Raw genomic sequence first — 22,651 nt, forward strand, 5'->3', positions numbered from 1 at the left:
CCTATCACCTTCGGGAGGCACTCCTCCAGCCTACCCGCCAGTACCTTCGCCAATACTTTTGCGTCCACATTCAGAAGTGATATGGGTCTATACGACCCACACTCCGTCGGATCCTTATCTTTTTTTAGCAACAGGGAAATCGATGCCTGCCCCAAAGTTTGTGGCAACACCCCCTTCCCTATCGCCTCTTCAAACATCCCCACTTTGCTTGATGCGTACAGGGAGAAGGGAATAGACGATTCTGGAGAAGGTGGAAAGAAATATTTGACAAGGGAAGACACATAGGGAAGACTATAAATGACAGCACTGGCCAGTTGGACTGAACGGTGTGTTTTCTAAGCTGTAGATTCAATGTAGTTCGATGTAGTTTGGACATGGACAATTCCTTTTTTACTGAATTTTGCTTACTTTTAGATTTGAATTAGATCCCTCCGGTTCAGGCTTGAACCTACTGGGTGGCATTCTCCGTCTTGGGACTTCCAGAATGCACATCCAATGGGATGGAGAATCGGGCATTGGGGGAAAATCACGGTCGGTGCCAGGCACCGATCCGAATATGATGGTCTAACCCCACCACATGCCAGCAGAAGAATGTAAATAAATGGTTAATGGGCCCTGCACCCTATGCTCCAGCCTCCTGTGATTCTCCGGTCCCCATGTGGGCACGATCACTTGTGGTCTCTATCATCATGGCCCTGGCGTGCTGGGCCAAAGGGGCAACCGTTGCCTTCTTGACCCACTACAAGGTCCACCACACCAGGATCAGGCTGGTAGAGAACATCTGATGGCCATCCAACCCCAACAATGCAAGCCTGCCATGCCTCCTCTACTAGATTCCCCCCCACACCCGGGGCTCCTGTGATAGGGGGATCGTGCCAGGTCCCTCTGTTGTATGAGGACCCCCCCAGGGGACCCCTGCAGTAGGGGAATACTAAAAGGACTCCTGCAATAGGGGAACATCCCACAGGGACTCCTATACTAGGGAGATACCGACAGGGACCCCTGTAATAGAGGGACTCCCACAGGGACTCCTATAATAGGGGGATATCCCACAGGAACTCCTGTAATAGGGGGACTTCCACAGGGACTCCTGTAATAGTGGGACATACCACTGGGACTCCTATAATAGGGGGGCACCCAACAGGGACCCCTGTAATGGGGAGACACCCCATAGGGACCCCTTGTCTAAAGGACCCCCCCCCTCCCACAGACCTATCCCCCACGGAAATGAGACCCTGTCTGGAAGCTGGAGAGCAGTCCACATAGGAGCAGTGAAAAGAATTACAGCTGTAACACTTACCTTCCAGCACGTGTCCATTGCAAAGCATTATGTTGGATTTTCTTTGATCTGCTATTGTAAAGTGGAATTGCGCAGCAGCCTAATTCACAGGGATTGTGTGTGCACTTTAAGAAGACCACTCTCTATTTCCCTACTTCAAGTTATGTATGAACACCACTCTTTTACACAAACTCTATGAAGAACTGGCTTTCAAATATGTAATTCAGTTTTATTTGTGATTGAACCAAGAATAAGGACTCAGTATATTTTCTTTGCAGCACTATATCAGTGCCACAACATAATAAATAGGAAATTGAAGTCATCAATTCCATAAGTAAAATCAAATTTATCCATGTTTTTCTTTAAAGAAATTTTTCTGTTCTTTAATGCTGTTTCTGTTTTGCATCAGGATTAGTTATTTGCAATCAGGGTGAAAAACACCTAATGTACATTGTAATGTAATATAGCATAACATTAAGACACCTTTCACAGATGACAACTGTGGGTTGCACAAAACTAGCTAAACCATAGTCAGGCACCATGAATTCAAACTCGTAAAACATTAAGATACTATACAAATTAACTTAGTGCAACATAATATACAATGTGGCTGATTCCAATGTGATGAAGAGTGACCTCACTTAACAATACAATTGTACAGATTTTCTATCTGATTTAAAATATATGAATCCCTCTAGAATTATTCATTTTCTATTAACAATACTACAGCACTGCCTAACTCTGCCTGTTTTTGAAGCCCCTCTGCTTGCAGAGGAATGTCTTAGTTACACTGTAGAAATAGAGCATTTGATAGAGATAGGAACCCTTGCAACAATAATTCATGCAGGCTTGGGAATACGGTAACATTTATCATGCTTCCTTCAACCTGTCCTGACAATCTTCAGCCCTTGGAATGCACTTTGTTTTTAAGTTTAAATACTTCTTAAGTGCCCGCTAAAGTTGGAGCATTTGTTATACCGTATTGGGTGAAGAGCACAAAGCATCACTGTCAGTGACAGTGAGCTTACCTGATGGTGTGGGGAATGTACATTAGGGACCCAATCAAATTCGGTGGTCTAGATTGAAAACTATTGCAGTTATATAGTGCCGCCAACATAGAAAAATGTCCCATGATGGTTCGCAGAGGCTTAATTGGACAAAAATACAAAGAAGGTATTAAGAGGGCTGACCAAAAGCTTGGTCAAAGAGATGCATTTTAATGTGGACCTTAAAGGAAGAGAATGATGTTCTAATGTGGGAATTTCAGGATACTGGGCCTATGACTGAAGGTATAGACTGCAATGATGGAACTAAGGGGGGTGGGGGTGGGGTGCGGACAACATGTAAAATGGCAGTCAGACACGAAAGAGGGGGTAGTTGGAGGGCTGGAAGACGTTATTGTTCAAGGGAGTGGCAAGAATATGAATAAGGAATATAAATTTAAATTGGACATGTTGAGTGACTAGCAGTCAAAACAGGTCAATACGTTAGCAAGAACACAGGCAATAGGGCAAAATAGAATTTGGGATGCAGAGTTTGGATGAGCTGAAGTTTACAGAGGGAGGAAATTGGAAGGCCGGCCAGGTGAATGTTAGAACATTTGAGTCTGATTGTGACAAAGGCATAGATGAGGATTTCAGTCGCAAATGATCCCAGGGAGGGAAGAGGCAGGTTTTATGAAGAAGAGTACATGGATTGGAATTTCAGATCAGGGTTTAGCTCAGGAATGGGGTTCGAATTGGTAGGAAAGTTGATGCTCTTCAACTTTCTGATCAAAATATTGTTTAACACAATTGGATATTGGAGCGTCTGGCAACATAGGTGCAAAAGAAGGGTCAGGAAAGGTGGTGCAGGTAAAATCAGAATGGGAAAACTAAGAAACGTAGCTATTTGACTGGACATTTCAAATAAAACAAGATCCCGCATTTCAGGGTTCTGGGTAACCAATGCAATTTATACATGGTGTTTCTAGGTTAAGATGCAGTTCAGTAACAAAGTTGATCAAGCTTTAGACTTTGAAAACTCTTCATTGTTTGAGCATGGAACTTGAAAATCATACAAAGAAATCAGCATGTTATTGAACCTGGACAAGGAGCATAGAATTTGAGGGCACGAGTATCAAATTAACAAGTCTCAACCAACATCTGAGATCAAAAGATATTTTTTCCCTACAAAGTTATGTATCTGTGGAAAGGACGCCCAGTTAAAGCATTAAGTAATGTTTAAATTATAGCATTTAAAAACAACTTGAATGAACATCTGGCTTGGAATGGGACTTACGATGTTAAGCAAAAGATTTTACACAGAGAAATCTCACTGTCTTGAGAAATATTGGACCAGATTGACCAGTCAGCATCAATCTTCCATGCACTGACCTTGCCCATGTATGTTTTTGCGACCCAACCATTTTGTGATTTTTTTTTGTTGAAAAGTCAGAGTTTCTGATCCCGGCTGAAGTTTTGATGAGTTAGCACAGACATCCGCAAAGGCTGTCCAGCGAAGAACAGGTGAACAAAGACAGACCACAACCTCTTTTTGCATCAGTAGCTGCTCTATTGAGTTCAGTTTTCAGAGGTCTCAAGTACTACAGTAATTGGGTGGGTGGGTGAAGTGAATGGGTGGATGACAGGTGGTGCATGAGTGGGTGAAATGGGTCAATATTGAGTCAGTAGTGAATAAATTTGGTAAATTTGCTCCGTTGTTTAGAAGAATGTGAGGTAATCGCATTGAAGCATCCAAGAATATGAAGGGGATTGACAGGTTAAATACTGACACATTGGGCTGGAGTCTCCGATTTTCAGGCTATGTCCTGACGTCAGCGTGGGAATGGTGGCGTTTAAGCGACCGAAAAATCGGCGCAAAACGGCCACCGATCCAGTGTAGCTGGGGGCTAGCAGGAAGGCAGCGCAGAGCACCCGGCTCTAGCTGCCGATACGGCCGGGGAATTGCCGGGTCCGTGGCCGCGCATGCGCATAGCGATGGTCTGCAGCGGCCGCGCCGTGCAACATGGTGCCGGCCGCGCGCGGACCCGGCCTACCAAATAGTGACACCCCTTTGGCCAAGCTCACAACCCCCGGACCACCCCCAACAGTGCCCCAGCCCCTGACAAATTACCCCCTGCCCGCGGATCGGCTCCCTCCCGACTGTGGCGGCACCGGGCTGAGTCCGCAGCCGCCATGCTGAGTTCCCAACTGAAAATAGCATGACAGACCCATGCCATGGGGAACTCGGCTGGACGGGGGCTGAGCATTTGGGGGAGGGCCTCGGGTAACGGCCTGAGGCCGTCGATACGGCGTACTCCTAGAATACGCTGCTTTGGAGGATGCGGGGCATTGCGAAAGCTACACCGCTCGATTTTGTTGCAAACGGGATTCTCCGGCCGATCGCCGAACGCAATTTCGCCGTTGGAGACCGGAGAATCCCGCCCATTTTTTCAAACAAAATGGGCACAGTCTCAGGATCAGAGGATATCATTTAGGACTGAGATCAGGAGAAATGTCGTTATTCAAAGAGTCGTGAATCTTTGGCATTCTTTACTCATGAGGGCTGTGCCTACACCATAATTAAACATATTTAAGGCTGTGATAGAGTGATTTTTGGTGTCTCAGGGAATCAAGAGATATGGAGAGTGGGTGGGAAAGTAAAATTGAAGCCAGAGGTCAGCCAATTTCACATTGAATGGCCGAACAAGCTTGACGGGCCACATGGTCTTCTCATGCACCTATTTCTTATGTTCTTACAGGTTATAATAGTTGGACAGAGTCAATATAAAGAGGATTGTACACTGTGGAAGTGGACTTGATTGTCCAAGTGGTGTTTTAACATTTGAGTATATTTTTCAAGAGAATTTCTCCCAATTCCAATCTGTTTTGGGTTTCTCTTTCGCCATACTTACTGCACAACAGGACCTTTTACGTCTCAAACCTATTTTAGTTCACTGTTTTGTTCAAGGTGTAGTTTGGGTATTATCTTTATCTGGTTCAAGTCCAAATCACTTAATTGAGTTTAGACAATTACAAAGAACTCCTCACGAATAACAAGTAATTTAAGCACTTTCCAAGTCTGACACTTGCACACTCTGCATCCTCCAGTCTCAGAGCACAGAAACAAATTAATTCAGGAAGGATCATGCTTAGGGCTGACTTTCACTGAGTAATGGATTAAGACATCAATAGAAGGAAGCATTTCCATGATTCGAACTCAAAACACAGAATTAGAGATGGCAAGGGCAACACTGCTGAGGAAATAAATGTAACCAGTTGGCTTAGGTAATGCTCAAAAGAATCACCTTAATATATGTCCTCATATCTTCTTAAATTAAAAAAAATACCATCTTGCACATCAAGCATTAAAGGGCAAAAATCAAAGCATAAATTGTCAGAGGACAGATATGAAAAATATAGCAGCAAAATACACAATATTAATACCACTGTTTCAGTAGTTAATTTACTTAAGTTGCCAACATGAAGCTGGCAAAGCTTTCATTTTTATATGTAACAAAAAACAATATCACGAGTCTTACAACAAATTTGTAATGATGAAAACAGTAAGAATTTGTTCAAGATGAAATTAAAGCATGCACGGATCTAGAAGACAAGTATGAATGTGTCCCTGTGCCAAATCCCTTCAATCAGCAGAAGAAAGTTTATTTTTCAGCCAAAGGATGTTTTTGTCGTATTTTACATTCACATAATGGCATCTTCAACAGCTGAAAGAAGTGTGGTCCAAGTGGATGAACATAAGTCAAGTATGATTGATTTCTTTGTATAGTTACTGTGCCTGAAATATACAAATTGGGGAGAAAAAGCCAAGAAAAAAAAAAAGTCAATAGTTAACTTGATATACAATAATACTACAATAGTAAACATGGATTAATACAATCATGCAGCTGTCTTCCAGAATGGTGGAAACCTGACATTTGACAGTTAAGTAAATATCAAAGCATGAGATGGTGTCAAATGCTTGAAGCTTATCCAGTGAACACTTGAGTCCTTTACACCAGCAAAGCCCCAAATGAGATCCCCATTCTGTACTGAGTTAGCTGATCTCAGCCACAGGTGATGGTGGCAAGGGTGAATTCACTTAGTCCCCCAAACTACGGAAGTGGCTCAATAGTAACAGTGATGTTTGCTCTAAATATGTGTACCTATGGACAGAAATACGATTGTCCAGGCTGTAATGATCCTCGAGGCAATGGCAGAGAAATTTGGAAATTTGCACATGGCCTCTGTGCCTGAATGGTGAGGCCACCTGATATTGGGCTCTGTTAGAACGGAGCTGATATGGCACGAACAGCTAGCTGACGATGAAGAGATCAAGTTCAGGCTGTACTGACGTCAGCATGGCATGGTATTTAAGAAAGTGAAGCCAGGGGCCTTCCGGTGGCGGCATGTAGGGAATAGTCTCACACGAGGCGGCTCCCGCCAGGATGCTTTATTTTTAGCCCTTTTCACCCAGTTTTCTGTGGGCGGGGTGTGAAGGTTAAAACTTTGTTAATTCGATGGGATTAGGTTCCCACACAAAGAAATGCCCAAAAAGTCTTGGTCAAGGAAGCCATCAAATAAAGTATCATTGATGGACTTGGAGGCTGCTCGAGGCTCACCCGCTGAGAAACTGGAGAAAGCTGTTACTATGACTCTGGCCAATCCATTGACTGCTGAAATGCTTACAAACATTTTGGCAATAGAATTTCAGAAACAGTGGCTGCTGTCTCAAGGACACCAACAAGTCAATAGAGAGGCCCTAGCTTCCACTCGATTAGCGTTGGCGAAGACAAATGTGACAGCAAAGGCTCATGGCGCGGCGTTACAGGATGTGAGCTCTCTCTCTCGGCAGAGCAGTCAGATTGTCTGCTTGGAAGCTGAGATGGCAGGGTTGGCCGGTGATAATAATGCACTGAGGGCCAAGGTGGATGATCTGGAGAATTGTTCCAGGAGACAGAAACTTAGAATCGTGGGATTGCCAGAAGAATTGGAAGACCCAAATTCGACTGACTACATCTCGAAGATGTTTGGGAAGATGGCAGAGGAGGGTGGATTGACATTGCCCCCCGCAAGCTGGCTCGAGCCCACCTCACACTTAGGCAGAAACCCCACTCCAGCGAGCCACCTCGGGCAATCATTGTGAGATTCCAGAGTTTTCAGGAGAAGGAACGAGTCCTGAGGTGTGTGAAGGATCATCAGGACTACAAAAGGGAGGACCAAGCCATCAGGCTCTATTACGGTGTGGCTGCAGAACTGACTAAAAGACGGGTGCCAGTTAACAAGGCCAAGACTGCGTTGTGTAAGAAAAAAGTTTGATTTGGAGTGGTATACCCTGCATACCTCCGAATGACATGATTCGAAGGACTATTATTTCAATGCACTGAAGGAGGCAGATGCTTTTGTCAGGAAGCAAGGTCTGGTGGAGGTGGGGATGAGTTAATTGTAATCTTTATGAGGTCTCTATTATTGGGGAGGGCATGTGGTTATGGGGATTTGTTGGGTTTTCTTGTACAAGTTTGTGTTGTCTTATTCTCGTGTCAGATGGGTATTTCTTTGATTATTAAAGTTGGTTGTGGGTGGGGGTCTGGTTATTATGGCTATTTATTGGTCTTTACTCTGGGTGGGGCCACTCTGCTGGCTGAAGAGTTAGCTAACAGGAGCGGAGTGGTGGGGGTAACTGCAGCTCATTATTTTAGTGTAGTTTTAGATAATGAGCTTCGGGTTTTTGTTTAGTATGGGGTTTGGGGTAGGGGAGAGGGGTTTGTGTGTTGTGGTGGATTGATTGTTTACTGGAGTGCCATATTGTTGGGGGACGGGGAAGTGGAGGGGGGAGGGAGGTGGGGGGATAGTTTTCCGACGGTGGCTACAGCTTGTTCTTCGTTGGTGGCCACCTTGGGTGGACCCAGTGCCTGTACGTTTTAAGTAGTTGCTGAATTAACCTGCTTGGTGGAAATGGCTGACTCTGGTTTGGAGGATGGGGCGTGGAAGTACCCAATTCGGCTGGTCACTTGGAATGTAAGGGGGTTCAACGGCCCAATAAAAAGGTTGCAGGTATTTGCTCACCTGAAATGTTTGAATCCTGATGTGGTGTTTCTGCACGAGTCCCATTTGCGAGTCAAGGACCAGACAAGGTTACGGAGGGGGTGGGTGGGACTGGTATTCCACTTGGGTTTTGATGGTAGGGCCCAGGGGGCTAAAGTATTGATTAATAAAAAGATTTATTTTTCGGCTGCTAAGTTCTTGGCGGACCCGGATGGGAGATATGTGATTATTCGTGGGTCTTTGGCGGGATCCTCAGTGGTCCTAGTTAATGTGTATGTTCCAAATTGGGATGAAACGGCGTTCATTAACAAGTTACTGGCTTCTATTCCAAACTTGTATTTGCACCAGCTAATTTGGGGGGGGGGGGGCACTTAAATTGTGTTTTAATCCCTCGGTTGGACCGATTGTGGCCTAAGTCTCTGATTCCAACAGGAATGGCAAAGTCCTTATTGGCTTTTATGTAGGAGATGGGGGGAGGGGAAGTAGACACGTGGTGGTTTTTGCATCCGAGTGACAAGGATTTTCTTTTTCTCCCCTGTCCATCAGGTTTATTCTCGGATTGACTTTTTTTGTGGTGGGTAGGTCGCTCCTTCGTGGGGTGAAGTGTGCGGGGTGCTCAGCAAATGTTATCTCAGATCATGATCCACATTTTGTGGAACTGGTGTTCGAGCCGGGTCTCTTTCAATGCGCGCCATGGACTTTAGACATGGCATTGTTGGCAGACAAAGGATTTTGTGAGCACATGTTCTCCACCATTGGGGAGTACATTAATTTTAATAAGAGTGAGTTTATCTCACCTTCTACATTGTAGGAGACCCTTAAGGCGGCCACTGGAGGGAAATAATTTCCTACCAGTAACAGAAGGAAAGGATTTGGAGGGTGGAGCGACAGAGGCTGGTGGATTCAACCTTGAGGTGCACCACCGGTATTTGCTTGCCCCTACACCAGAGAGTAGGAAAAAGCTGCAAATGGAATTTGAGCTGTTCTCAACGGCTAAGGCAGGGGTCATTCTATGAACCCGGGGTGAAAACCTTCTAGTGCACCAGCTGAGATGACAGGCTGCCTCTCAGGAGACTCAGGTGGCAGATGAAGCCTTATATCGAAGTCTTTATAGATCGGAGCCCCGGATGAGAGTTTACCCATGATGCAGTTTTTGGAGTGGCTGTCCTTCACGGTGGTGGAGTCGAAGAGAAGGGAGAAGTTGGAATCCCCGTTGGGCCCCGAGGAGATTATGAAATGTATTGGTTTAATGCAGTTGGGTAAACCTCCGGCCTGCGTGGACTCATAGAACATACAGTGCCGAAGGAGGCCATTCGGCCCATCGAGTCGGTACCGGCCCACTTAAGCCCTCACTTCCATCCTATCCCCATAACCCAATAATCCCTCCTAACCTGTTTGGTCACTAAGGGCAATTTAGCATGGCCAATCCACCTAACCTGCACGTCTTTGGACTGTGGGAGGGAACCGGAGCACCCGGAGGAAATCCACGCAGACACGGGGAGAACGTGCAGACTCCGCACAGACGGCGACCCAGCGGGGAATCGAACCTGGGACCCTGGCGCTGTGAAGCCACAGTACTATCCACTTGTGCTACCGTACTGCCCAATCGAGATGGATTCCCCTTCGAGTTCTATAAGAAAATTGCGGGGCAGTTGATTCAACTGATATAGGACATGTTTAATGTCTCAGGGCTATTGCCGGTTACACTGGGGCAGCCCTCAATTTCCCTGATTTTGAAGAAGGATAAGGACAGGATAGGATGGATATAGAGGTACATGGCACCAGAAAGTGATGAAGGTTTTGGCCAAGGGTGGTATCATGACCGGTACATGCTTGGAGGGCCAAAGGGCCTATTCTTGTGCTTATTCTTTGGCCAAAGAACAATACAGCACAGGAACCCTCAACACTCGTGATGTTGAGTGCTGATGCTAAATTGCTGGCTAAGGTTTTTAAAAATGTATTTGTCCCTGGGATGTGGACGTCGCATGCTGGGCCAACATTTATTGCCATATTTAAGAGTCCCTCACATTGCCGTGGAAATTATAATAAAGACAAATTCCTCGCGGTTCGATTTAAGGAAATTTATTTACACAAATATATTTGTGGAGAGAGAGTGTACCAGCTGCAAAGCCAGTGCACTGCACTCGGAGATTCGATTGAAGGAAGCATATCTTTATAGTCTGAAATAACAGCTTGAAGTAAACAGGCATGTTTATATTAAATAGACCTTGGAAAGTACGTATGATGAAATCCGTAGGACGTATGTTCTTGCCCTTGGCTAAAAGCAACTCGAGTACACATTTTGTTATCTTTCGGAGGACAGTGTGTTATCATAATAAGGCCGAGACCAAAATATTAAGCAGTATTTCATTTATGTTACCCGACCTACTTATTTTCGTTCAAAAGCAGTGTTGAACTATAGTCAAGCATTTCCCAGCATGCTTCTAAGTTGGCAACTCATTAATTTCCCTTCTATACTATGTGTCTGGAGTCACATGTAGGCCAGACCGGTAAGGATGGCAGAGTTTCTTCCCTAAAGGGCCTTTGTGAATCAGTAGGCTTTTTACAACAATTGACAATGGTTTCATGGTCAGTATTAGACTTTTAATGCCACATTTTTATTGAATTCAAATTTCACCATCTACCGTGGTGGGATTTGAACTCAGGCCTCCAGAGCATTACCCGGTCTCTGGATTACTAGTCCAGTGACAATACCAGTAGGTATTATTAAATATTCTTTCCCCCTCTCCAGTGCCCAATTGTCTCAATGGAAACCAAAAAAGCGTTTGATAAAGTGGAGTAGGAGTATCTGTTTGAGATTTTTAGGAGGTTTGGTTTTGGGCCAAAGTTTATGGGCGGGATTCTCCGACCCCCCGCCGGGTTGGAGATTCGCCGGGGGGCGGCGTGAATCCCACCCCCGCCGGCTGCCGTATTCTCGGGTGCCAGGGTTTTGGCGGGGGCCCGCGCTGGTTGATGGCCGCTGGCAGCGGCTCCCCCGGCGATTCTCCGCCCCGCGATGGGCTGAGTGCCGCCCATTTCCGGCGGGTCCCGCCGGCGTAAATCAGAACAGGTCCTTACCGGTGGGACCTGGCTCCACGGGCGGCCTGCAGAATCCTCGGGGGGGGGGGGGGGGGGGCGCGGGGGGATCTGGCCCCAGGGGCTACTCCCACGGTGGCCTGGCCCGTGATCGGGGCTCACCGATCCACGGACGGGCCTGCGGAGGCCCTTCGGCGCCAGTTGGCGTGGCGCCAAGCCCTTCCGTGCCGGCTGGCGCAGCGCCAAACACTCTGGCGCCGGCCTAGCCCCTGAAGGTGCTGAGGATTCTGCGCCTTCAGGGTGGCCTGACTCCGGAGTGGTTCCCGCCAGCCCTCGGTGCCGGAGTGGCCCACCCCGCTGGTCCGCAGAGAATCCCGCCCCCAATCTTGGATTCCTCTTCTGTATAGGGTTCCCAGTTCAACTGTTTGCACAAATGCCTTGAGCGCAGGTTACGTTCAGTTGAATGGGGGTACGAGGCATGGTTGTCCGTTGTCTCTGCTTTTGTTTGTTTTGGCAATCGAACCACTGGCCAAAGCATTAAGATCTTCCACTGAGTGGAGGGAGATAAGGCAGGGAGGGAGGGAGCAGAGGGGATCCTTGTAAGTAGATGATCTGCTTCTTTATAGCACAGACCCAGTCTCCACCATGGGGTATCTGGGAATGTGGGTGGCTCACGATTGTGCTTCGCTTCATAAATTAAATTATCCTAGTCTGGTGAATGAGGTCAAATCTGACTTGCAGAACTGAGTTACCCTCCTCCTGTCCTTAGCGTTAAAATTAATGTCCTCGCGAGGTTTTTATTTCTTTTTCAGTGTCTCCTATTTTTCTCCCAAAATCTTTCTTTGCTAGAGTGAACAAAGTGATAGCTTCCTTCATTTGGGCGGGCAAGACCGAAGGGCATTTCTTCAGAGAGAGAGCGAGGCAGTCGGGTGGCTTAGCTTACCTAATTTGTTGCTTTATTACTGGGCAGTTAATATTGGCAAGGTACTGGGGTGGCTTAAGGATCCGAATTCCATGGGGGCGGGGCAGATGGAGGCGAGCTCTTGTAATGGTTCTAGTTTGGGGGCCTTGGCAACTGCCTCGCTTCTGTTTCCCCTTGCAAAATGTACCTCGCGTCCAGTAGTGGTGTCTGCTCTGAGGATTTGGGGGTAGTTCAGGCAACATTTTAAGCTTGGTTCCATGTATTTGTTAGCCCCTATTTGAAGAAATCATCTCTTTGTGCCAGGTCATGGTGGGGGGTTGAGGAGCTGTTGGGCAAATTCCAACTCCCGAGGACTCGTTTATTCAGGTATTTCCAGGTTTGCAATTTCTTGTGTAAGGAGATTTCTTCATTCCCCTTGGTACCTTCGCCATCCCCCTTGAATAGGAACTTATCTCTGGCCGGTTTGGGTGAGGGCAGGATTTTGTACATTTGTACATGGGTGAGCTAGGTCTGGTTTTTGATGTGAGGGGTGGGCGGTGAAGCGATGCTCTTCACAGGATCAACTCCACCTCCTTATGTGCTCGGCTCAGCTTGATTCAGTTCAAGGTGGTGCACAGGGCACATTTCACCAAGATGAGCATGAGTGTCTTTTTCTCGGAGGTGGAGGATAGGTGCGGATGTTGCCCTCGGAGGCTAGTGAATCATACCCATATGTTCTGGTTGTGTCCCAAACTTCTGGGTCTCCTTCTTTAACATCATATCAGAGATTTTTGATGGTGAGCTTGAGCCTTGTCCGCTGGTGGCTATTTTCGGGGCTTTGGACTCCCCGCCGCTGCAGGTGGGGGTGGGGACGGATGTCCTCGCCTTTGCCTTGTTGATAGCCTCCGCAGAGGTAAGTTCTGTTTGGGTGGAGATCTTCTACTCCGCCTAGTGCCACGGCCTGGTTGGGCGACCTAATGGAGTTCCTATATCTAGAGAAGGTCAAGTACACTGTTAGGGAGTCGGTAGAAGGGTGTTACTTGAGGTGGCAGCCATTCAGTTCCTTTTTCGGAGAGTTAGTCACCATCAGCTGTTGGAGGAGTGGTTTTAGTTGTTTAGTTTTTAATTCTATGTTGAAGGGTGGGGTTCAGGAGGTTGTTAAGTATTGATTGTGCTCAATTTGTGGTAATCACCCCGGAGTGGCAAAGAGCAGGGATTGAGAGGCTGGGAATTTGTTTATCGATGGGAGTTTTCCTTGTTTGGAGGATTTGGAGGAGGAGTTTGAATTGCCGGGTGGGAATGGGTTCGCTATCTGCAGGTGAGAGACTTTGTACAAAGGCAGGTTTCAACCTTTCCGCATCTACCGCCCCAGGGGATACAGGACAAGGTAGTGTCAAAAACGGGAGTGGGGGAAGGGAAGGTCTCGGAAATTTATAAAGAGCTCATGGAGTGGGAGGGAACACAGATAGGGGAGGTAAAGCACAAGTGGGAAGATGAGCTGGGTAAGGAGCTAGAGGCAGGTCTGTGGGAGGATGCTCTGAGCAGAGTCAACATGTCCTCATCATGTGCCAGGCTCAGCCTGATACATTTTAAGGTGGTTCACCGGGCATTCATGATGGTGGCCCGGATGAGCAGGTTTTTTGGGATAGAGGACAGGTGTGTGAGGTGTGCGGGAGGGCCCGCAAACCATGTCCACATGTTTTGGTCATGTCTGAAACTTAGGAGATTCTGGCAAGGATTTGCTGATGTCATGTCCACGATATTAAAGACAAGGGTGGCACCGAGACCAGAGGTGGAGATTTCTGGAGTGTCGGAAGACCCTAGAGTCCAGGGGCCGAGAAAGGCTGACGTTTTGGCCTTTGTCTCCTTGGTAGCCCGGAGACGGGTCATATTATCCTGGAGGGACACGGAGTCTGCAAAATTTGGGGTATAGGTTAGCGACATAGCTGGGTTTCTCAAGCTTGAGAAAATTAAGTTCGCCCTGAGAGGATCAATTCTAGAGTTCGTTTGGAGGTGGCAGCCATTTATCGACTTCTTTGGGCAAGACTAAAAACTGTTAGCAGATACGATAGGAGGGGGGTGTTAGGGAACGGCGGGGTAGGGGAGTTAGTTTAGTTTAGTTCAGGCGGGAGCAGCGCGAGGAGTTGGAGGGACTGGGGAAATGTGCGTATAAGCCATGTTGTCTGGGTATGGTTTTGGCTGGAGGGAGGGGGGCGGTTATGTACTGAATTATGTTTACATTTGTTTTTGTACTTTCTGTTATTGTTAAATCTTAAATGCCTCAATAAAATATATTTTTAAAGTATTGATTGTGTTATTTTTGCTTTGTACCTTTATGTATATGTTGTAGAGTGGTATTATTTTGTTATTATGAAAAATTTCTTTGATCAAAATATTTTTTTAGAAAAGTGAAGCCAGGAGGAGGATGGAGGATGATGGGTTCGGGGGGTGGGATGTTGTATGTTTGGATAACAGGCCGGGGAAGATTAGCAGCCTGGAGAAAACGGCGAGATGGATTGGTGCCTGTAGAATAGCTGGGGGGGGATGAGCCAGTCAAGTTTTAGAATTGGAGGCTGGGGGCAGGGGGAGGGGAACAAGTCAACTGATCGGAATGGTGTCAAGTTTTTCTTAAAAGTGGGGTTGAAAGGAGAATTACCACTTCTCCCAGCTCCTTGTTCTGACAAGTAAATGAGAAAAATGTATCTTACAAGGCAGCAGGGTCTGTGGCGGCACAGTGGTTAGCACTGCTGCCTCACAGTGCCAGGGACCCAGGTTGAATTCTGGCCTTGGGTGACTGTGTGGAGGTTGCATGTTCTCCCCATGTCTCCGTGGGTTTACTCCGGGTGTTCAGGTTTCTTCCCACAGTCCAAAGATATGCAGGTTAGGTGGATTGGCCATGCTCAAATTGTCCCTTAGTGTCCAAGGTTGTGCAGGTTAGTGGGGTTACAGGGATACGGCAGGAGTGTGAGCCTAGGTAAGGTGCCCTTTCAGAGGGTTTGTGCAGACTTGATGGGTCGAATGGCGTCCTTCTGCATTGTAGGATTTCCATAGAATCCTAGAATCATAGAAGTTTACAGCATGGAAACAGGCCCTTCGGCCCAACCAGTCCATGCCGCCCAGTTTTTACCATTAAGCTAGTCCCAGTTGCCCGCACTTGGCCCATAACCCTCTATACCCATCTTACCCATGTAACTATCTAAATGCTTTTTAAAAGACACAATTGTACCCGCCTCTACTACTACCTCTGGCAGCCCATTCCAGACACTCACTACCCTCTGAGTGAAGAAATTGCCCCTCTGGGCCCTTCTGAATCTCTCCCCTCTCACCTTAAACCTATGCCCTCTAGTTTTAGACTCCCCTACCTTTGGGAAAAGATGTTGACTATCTACCTTATCTATGCCCCTCATTATTTTATAGACCTCTATAAGATCACCCCTAAGCCTCCTACGCTCCAGGGAAAAAAGTCCCAATCTATCCATCCTCTCCTTATAACTCAAACCATCAAGTCCTGGTAACATCCTAGTAAATCTTTTCTGCACTCTTTCTAGTTTAATAATATCCTTTCTATAATAGGGTGACCAGAACTGCACACAGTATTCCAAGTGTGGCCGTACCAATGTCTTGTACAACTTCAACAAGACGTCCCAACTCCTGTATTCAATGTTCTGACCAATGCAACCAAGCATGCCGAATGCCTTCTTCACCACCCTGTCCATCTGCGACTCCACCTTCAAGGAGCTATGAACCTGTACTCCTAGATCTCTTTGTTCTATAACTCTCCCCAACGCCATACCATTAACTGAGTAGGTCCTGGCCTGATTCGATCTGCCAAAATGCATCACCTCACATTTATCTAAATTAAACTCCATCTGCCATTCGTCGGCCCACTGGCCTAATTGATCAAGATCCCGTTGCAATCCTAGATAACCTTCTTCACGATCCACTGTGCCACCAATCTTGGTGTCATCTGCAAACTTACTAACCATGCCTCCTAAATTCTCATCCAAATCATTAATATAAATCACAAATAACAGTGGACCCAGCACCGATCCCTGAGGCACACCACTGGTCACAGGCCTCCAGTTTGAAAAACAACCCTCTACAACCACCTACAACCATGTCTACTGAATCCAAGGGTGCTGGCACAGGCTGCTTCAAGGAAAACCAGATATTAGGCTTCAAACAGATATTAGTTCCTTTATTTGTATATGCAAATAGCCTAACACCTGTTGCAGTTGTGGCTTTGACTGTCTATTGTTTTCCTTTCATGCGGTGGGCAGTGCACCTTCAGTCAGAAATGCGCACATGCTTCCTAGTGGAGTGGACTCGATGGGCCGAATGGCCTTACTTCCGCTCCTATGTCTTATGGTCCTTTCTATTAGCCTGGAGGTTAAGCACGCCAGCTAGTGCTCGGAAAACAGAAACTACAGCCAAGTTCGTGGGACAGTAATTTTTAAGACTCAGACATGAATAATGATCATAGGACAAGATACCAGAAGGTGTCCGGTATCCAAGGAATCACAGGTCAAAAAGGAGTCAAACAAAGGAGGTCAGATAATATGAAAAAGGGAGACAATCAGGCCAGGAGGAGATCCTGCTTCTTTGACTGTGGAATAATATCAATATCGACTTATCGGAAACCTTATTGGGTATGTGAACAAACATGTGTGAAGTTCAAAGCATGTCTGAAAAAAGGCTTCAACATCTAAATTGTATAACTGTGTACATCAAAACAGAGAATTCAATACCTTTAGTTTTGTTAGTTTTAAAGTCTATTATTGGTGACATACTAAATGAAGATTAGAACTGATGACTATCCCAATATTTTAAACACTATAATTTAAGATTAATTAAAATAGAGAAAGGCGATTACTGACAATGATGAATTTACTTACTTGAGTTATTTTACACCTTCCTTATTCCACTTTAGCCTGTAACAAGACAAAGGATGTTGACAAAACTATATGGTTAAGTTCTCTTCCTTTCAGACAAATCTCCTTGTCCTGTTTGGGAAGCTGATCAGCTCTGCTCCCGCTTACGTGAAAATCCCTTGTTGCAGTTTATTTACAGACACAAATAATATAAAGGCACAAGTTCAACCTTGTTGAAATAGATTGTCATCACAGACGTTTTCTGGCTGACCCCAGTTTAAGTGATATTATAAAGAGAGTTGCTCAGATCTCAAGCAGATGAACCCTTGTTGCTCTCAGCACTCTTGAATAAATACCACTGAGCCTTGGGGATTTATTTGTTTTGAACCCTTTTAGCCTGTCTCATTTATGGTGCAGTGATTGATGATATTTGCGATATCTTTATTCAGAGAGAGCATGTTGCTCATGTCTTCCCTTGTGAATACTGAGAGAAAGTAAATATTCAGAATATTTACTATATAATGTGCTCATCCTCAAGTTTGTAGCCTCTTTGCACCTTTAATGGTTTTCACCTCTTCAGTGGCTGCCTCTTACACTAATGCACCAGATTATAAGAAAATAAATTGAGAATTCTTTTTTTAAAAATATGTTTTATTGAAAATTTTTCCCCAAACAACAATTTTTCCCCTCTTGCAAAGCAAACGCAACAATAACAATACAGAAATTTTTAACAATACACAAGTAACAAAACCCCATTATCTTTGACCTAAACTAAACTAACCCGCCACCACCGGGTTCGTGGTATAAATTGAGAATTCTAATGAAGTGAGATCATGTAACGAAGAAGCTTATTAATGGTCAGAGAACTGAGCAACATCAAACAGTAGCAAGGGTTCCAACACTATCTCGTCGTTAGCAGCCTGGGCACAGACCACGATGGAGCCCATGAAAAAGGCACATGCCTGATAACGATAGCAACATTTGAAGTTTAATCTTATTTAATTTTAGATGCTATTACATTTCCTATCAGGAACTGAAGACTGAAAAATATGTTCAAAAGCTTTGGCTTTGTGATTCTGCAGCAGTTCGGCTGTGCAGTCACACCAAATTGAAAAATGATGAATAAACAGGTGGGTGATGTTCACCTAACTTAATCAATTTGATTTTAGGAAACACCATTTGTAGCGAACCAACAGGTTTGGTGAATTAACTATTACTGACAATTCTTAGTATCCATAATGTGGGATCAAATGAGTATGCGATAACTTGACATGGCCTTGAATAGGATTAATCTGCAGGGTCATGGTGAAAAGGTGTAGGACCCAATTGTGCAGTTTTTTCAAACAATTGGCACAAGCAGGAAGGGTTGGGTCACCTCCTTTCAGAATATAAGATCTTATTGTCAAGGTTTGCAATAAAAATGTAATAAAAACAAGGTTTGCTTCACAAGTTTGCATGTATTTTTAAGAACCAACTGACGGTATAAAGGGAATGTACTATCTGTACTTTAGAAGGCCTTTGACAAGCTTGATACTAAAATTATGCATTTGGTGGAAGAGGAAATGTAATGGCACGAATGGAAAGTTTGCGATTATATTAAAATCAAAACAGCTCCAAGATCCCAGGTTCGATTCCCGGTTTGGGTCAATGTCTGTACGGAGTCTGCACGTTCTCCGTGTCTGCATGGGTTTCCTCCGGGTACCGGAGAGGTTTCCTCCCACAATCCAAAGATGTGCAGATTAGGTGGATTGGCCATGCTAAATAGCCCTTAGGTCCAAAAAAGGTTAGCTGGGGTTACTGGGTGTCGGAGATAGGGTGGAGGTGTGGGCTTAAGAAGGGTGCTCTTTCCAAGAGGCGGTGCAGACTCGATGAGTCGAATGGCCTCCTTCTGCACTGTAAATTCTATGAAAACACCTGAATTAATGGATGGAAATTTGATGATGACACAAGAGTAGAGGGCGTGATTCTCTGAGTCCTGTGCTGGAGAATCGCCGCAACAGCGTAACGCTGCCCCGACGCCGGGGCGCGATTCTCCGGGGTACGGAGAACCGGCGCCATTTGCGTCGGCGCGTTTGGTGCAGTGCCGGCCGCGGGCCCCTGTACGTGAGGGGCCGCCGATTCTCCAGCCTGGATGGGCCGAGCGGAAAAAGCAGAGTCTCGCCGGCGCCGTCCACACCTGGTCGCTGCCGGTGGGAACTCTGCACGACGGGTCGGGGGTGGCATGTGGGGGGAGGGGGGCGTCAAAAGGCCTCATATTCACAGCCCTGCAGGGGGCTACCAGGGAGTCGTCGTGAAGCTCGCAGCTCCAGCTGCAGATACAGCCCCCCACACTTCCAGATCAGAGGTTGCGCATGTGCAAGGCGGCGGACTCCAGCGCCTGCGCCGTGCTCCATGGCGGACCCAGACCGAAGAGCTGGACCGCGGATATAGTGCCCCCGATCGGCTGCGCGCACGACCCCGACCGCCAGCTCAAAAATACCCTGGCCTCCCCTGCCCTCCGATTGGCCCGTCCCCGACCATGGCGTCCGCGGACTCAGTCTACAGCAGCCACGCGAGTATCTGGAACGGCAGGACCATGAGTGGTCCACGCCGTCAGGACTTCGCCCGGTCGGGGGCAGAGATTTCATTAACCCCAAACCAATGGGACAGCAATACAGAATGAGTATGCGTACACAGGCATACACACACACATACGCAGAGGGTCTTAGGGTGATTCCACTCTGCAATGGAATAAAAGACACCATTAAGGCCCCGCGAACCCTGGAAATCCTAAACCATTTTCCACCGAGGAAACCCCACCGACAAGAAGAATCATCAAGACACCCACCAATGGGATATCTCAGGAAGGGATACGATCCTCCTCCCCCTGACAGGGTATGGGAAACCCTCTAGAATTAAATATAATAAATCAGAGCCTGATTCAGTGCCACTCTGATCTGGATAAAGAAAGGAATCCCCAAAAAGAGAGGAGCATCAGGATTAGCCAATAGACATCAGGCAAGGTCCAGTAACGTACATTTTTGCAAAAAGGGTACCAGGGGCAAAACAGCATATCCTTATTAAAAAAACAAAGCATAGGGGCGGCATCTGGCACAGTGGTTATCACTGGGACTGCGGCGCTGAGGTCCCAGGTTCGAATCCCGGCCCTGGGTCACTGTCCGTGTGGAGTTTGCACATTCTCCCCGTGTATGCGTGGGTTTCACCCAAAGATGTGCTGATTAGGTGAATTGGCCATGCTAAATTGCTCCTTAATTGGAAAATAAAAAAATAATTGGCTACTCTAACTTTATTAAAAAAAAACACTTGGGGAGCCCAAGCCTCAAGGAGGACAGTGTGGAAACCCCTGTACAAGACCCCATGGAGCCTTACTCCTCTACCCAGCCTAACCTACAAACAAAGAAAGACTCTAACAACACTGAACCGAAGCATTCAGACTCTCAGTCGGGCTCTAAAGTCAACAGAATACCACCTCCCCAGTGGAACTATATCTCAAGAAGGAGAGCAGTCGAGGAGTGCCAAAAAAGGACATCTCAGGGGTGGGTGGCCCAGTCCACCACCCAACATACCCTCCACCTGATCCAGGTAAACACAGTTACTACTGCCCTAACCTATTCAATCAAGAAGCCACTATCAGTACCCATGCAGCGTATTAAGTATAGTAGACCAACCCAGGAAAGGCTAGTTATCCAAGGATTAACCAACCAAGCCCAGGCGTGCACCTGTAACATTTCCCCCTGCTCCAAAAACACAAAAGGTGCCAACCACAGGGGAAAAAGGGAATCCAATCTTCTCCAGGCAGCACGATGGTTAGCACTGCGCCAGGGATCCGGGTTGGATTCCGGCCTTGCGTCACTGTCTGTGTGGAGTTTGCACGTTCTCCCCGATGGCTAGCACTGCGCCAGGGATCCGGGTTGGATTCCGGCCTTGGGTCACTGTCTGTGTGGAGTTTGCACGTTCTCCCCGATGGCTAGCACTGCGCCAGGGATCCGGGTTGGATTCCGGCCTTGCGTCACTGTCTGTGTGGAGTTTGCACGTTCTCCCCGATGGCTAGCACTGCGCCAGGGATCCCGGTTGGATTCCGGCCTTGCGTCACTGTCTGTGTGGAGTTTGCACGTTCTCCCCGATGGCTAGCACTGCGCCAGGGATCCCGGTTGGATTCTGGCCATGGATCACTATCTGTGTGGAATTTGCACCTTCTCCCCATGTCTGCATGGGTTTTCTCTGGGTGTTTCGGTTTCTTCCAGCAGTCCGGAGGCCTGCAGGTAAGTGAATCGAATATGACAAAATTGTCCTTTAGTGTTCAAAGATGTGCAAGTTAGGTGAATTGGCCATGAGAAAATTGCTCCTTAGTATCCAAAGATGTGTAGGTCAGGTGGGGCTACAGTAATAGGGTGGGGAGTGGGTGTGGGTGGGTCAGTGCAGACACGATATGCTGAATGGCCTCCTTCTGTACCGTAGGGATTCTATGGATACTTGATCTCTTTGTACTTTCGTAGGCGACAAGCAAGGACTCCATAATTGCAAAATAACAAAAGTACAAAAGAAAAACACAAGACTAAAAGTTTGAATGAGGGCTTTTCCTCACGCACAATGTGGACTTATAAGACCATACCAACCACCTCTATAGCAAACCATCCACCCCACCCTGCAGTGGCGCTGCTCATCTTGTTTACAAATAAAGAGAAGGGTACCTAAAAAGTGTACTCCCTCAGTGTTAGAGCAAGGATTTCAGCACATTAAACAAAACCCAGGTAAATACTGCGCAACACTCATTTCATACAACCAACTCAGCATGGATTTTATAATATAACAGGAAAACAGATGACAAACGCCTCTGTGCTCAAATACCATGTCAGACTAAATGGCGATAACTCAAAATCAGAGGAATAATCACAATGGAACAAGTCTTACAACACCAGGTGAAAGTCCAACAGGTTTGTTTCAAATCACCAGCTTTTGGAGCATTGCTCCTTCCTCAGGTGAATGTCCTCAATCCCCAGTCCAATGCCGGCATTTCCACAACGAGGGAACAAAGTCAGGATTGGTGATGAACTGCAGGATAATATAACCATCAACGGGGCTTAGAAATCTAGCACCTGTTGCGTCAGGCCGTCTCCAATCCTTTGCAATGAACATCGAGGACAGGATTCTCAATCAACCCCAGACCTCAAAGATCCATCAAGTTCCAAACGCTCAGCCTTCAAATTAAGATCGTGAAAGAAAACGTGGCAGCCTGTTCTCAAATTTGGCCGGGAATTCATTCCCAGCTCCTCTTGGGACACCAGGCACATGGGTACTCCTTCTCCTGCTCCATCTTTCCGAATCAACCCGGATGTTCGACATAGCATGCAGCAGGATTTTCAAGGACTAAAGGTGAGCCCCCACCAAGAAGACTGCCCTATTGACTGACAGGATTCTTTTCTTTCTTCACCCATTCACTTTAGCATGTGTCACAGTTTATCAATGTGAGGTCCAATAACCTGTGCCAGCGAGCCGAGACCATCGTCCACAACTTCACTCACAATGGCAATCATCACCT

The 22,651-nt window shown here is 46.5% G+C and overlaps 1 protein-coding gene across 12 annotated transcripts in view; it reads right to left on the bottom strand.

The window, feature by feature from the left end:
* Positions 1 to 1,487: 1,487 nt before the first annotated feature.
* LOC140410628 (dystrobrevin beta) overlaps positions 1,488 to 22,651 on the bottom strand; it is a 964,620-nt gene continuing 943,456 nt past the window's right edge. For all 12 annotated transcript variants that reach the window (XM_072498957.1, XM_072498958.1, XM_072498965.1 and 9 more), the window contains 2 exons: positions 17,137 to 17,172; positions 1,488 to 6,058 (listed from right to left, as the gene is read on the bottom strand). In XM_072498957.1, the coding sequence (XP_072355058.1) occupies positions 17,168 to 17,172 (5 nt within the window). In that variant the 3' untranslated portion in view covers positions 1,488 to 6,058; positions 17,137 to 17,167. The remainder of the gene's footprint in view (positions 6,059 to 17,136; positions 17,173 to 22,651) is intronic.

The sequence above is a fragment of the Scyliorhinus torazame genome, chromosome 4 (assembly GCF_047496885.1).
Source record: "Scyliorhinus torazame isolate Kashiwa2021f chromosome 4, sScyTor2.1, whole genome shotgun sequence".
Classification (NCBI taxonomy): Eukaryota; Metazoa; Chordata; class Chondrichthyes; order Carcharhiniformes; family Scyliorhinidae; genus Scyliorhinus; species Scyliorhinus torazame.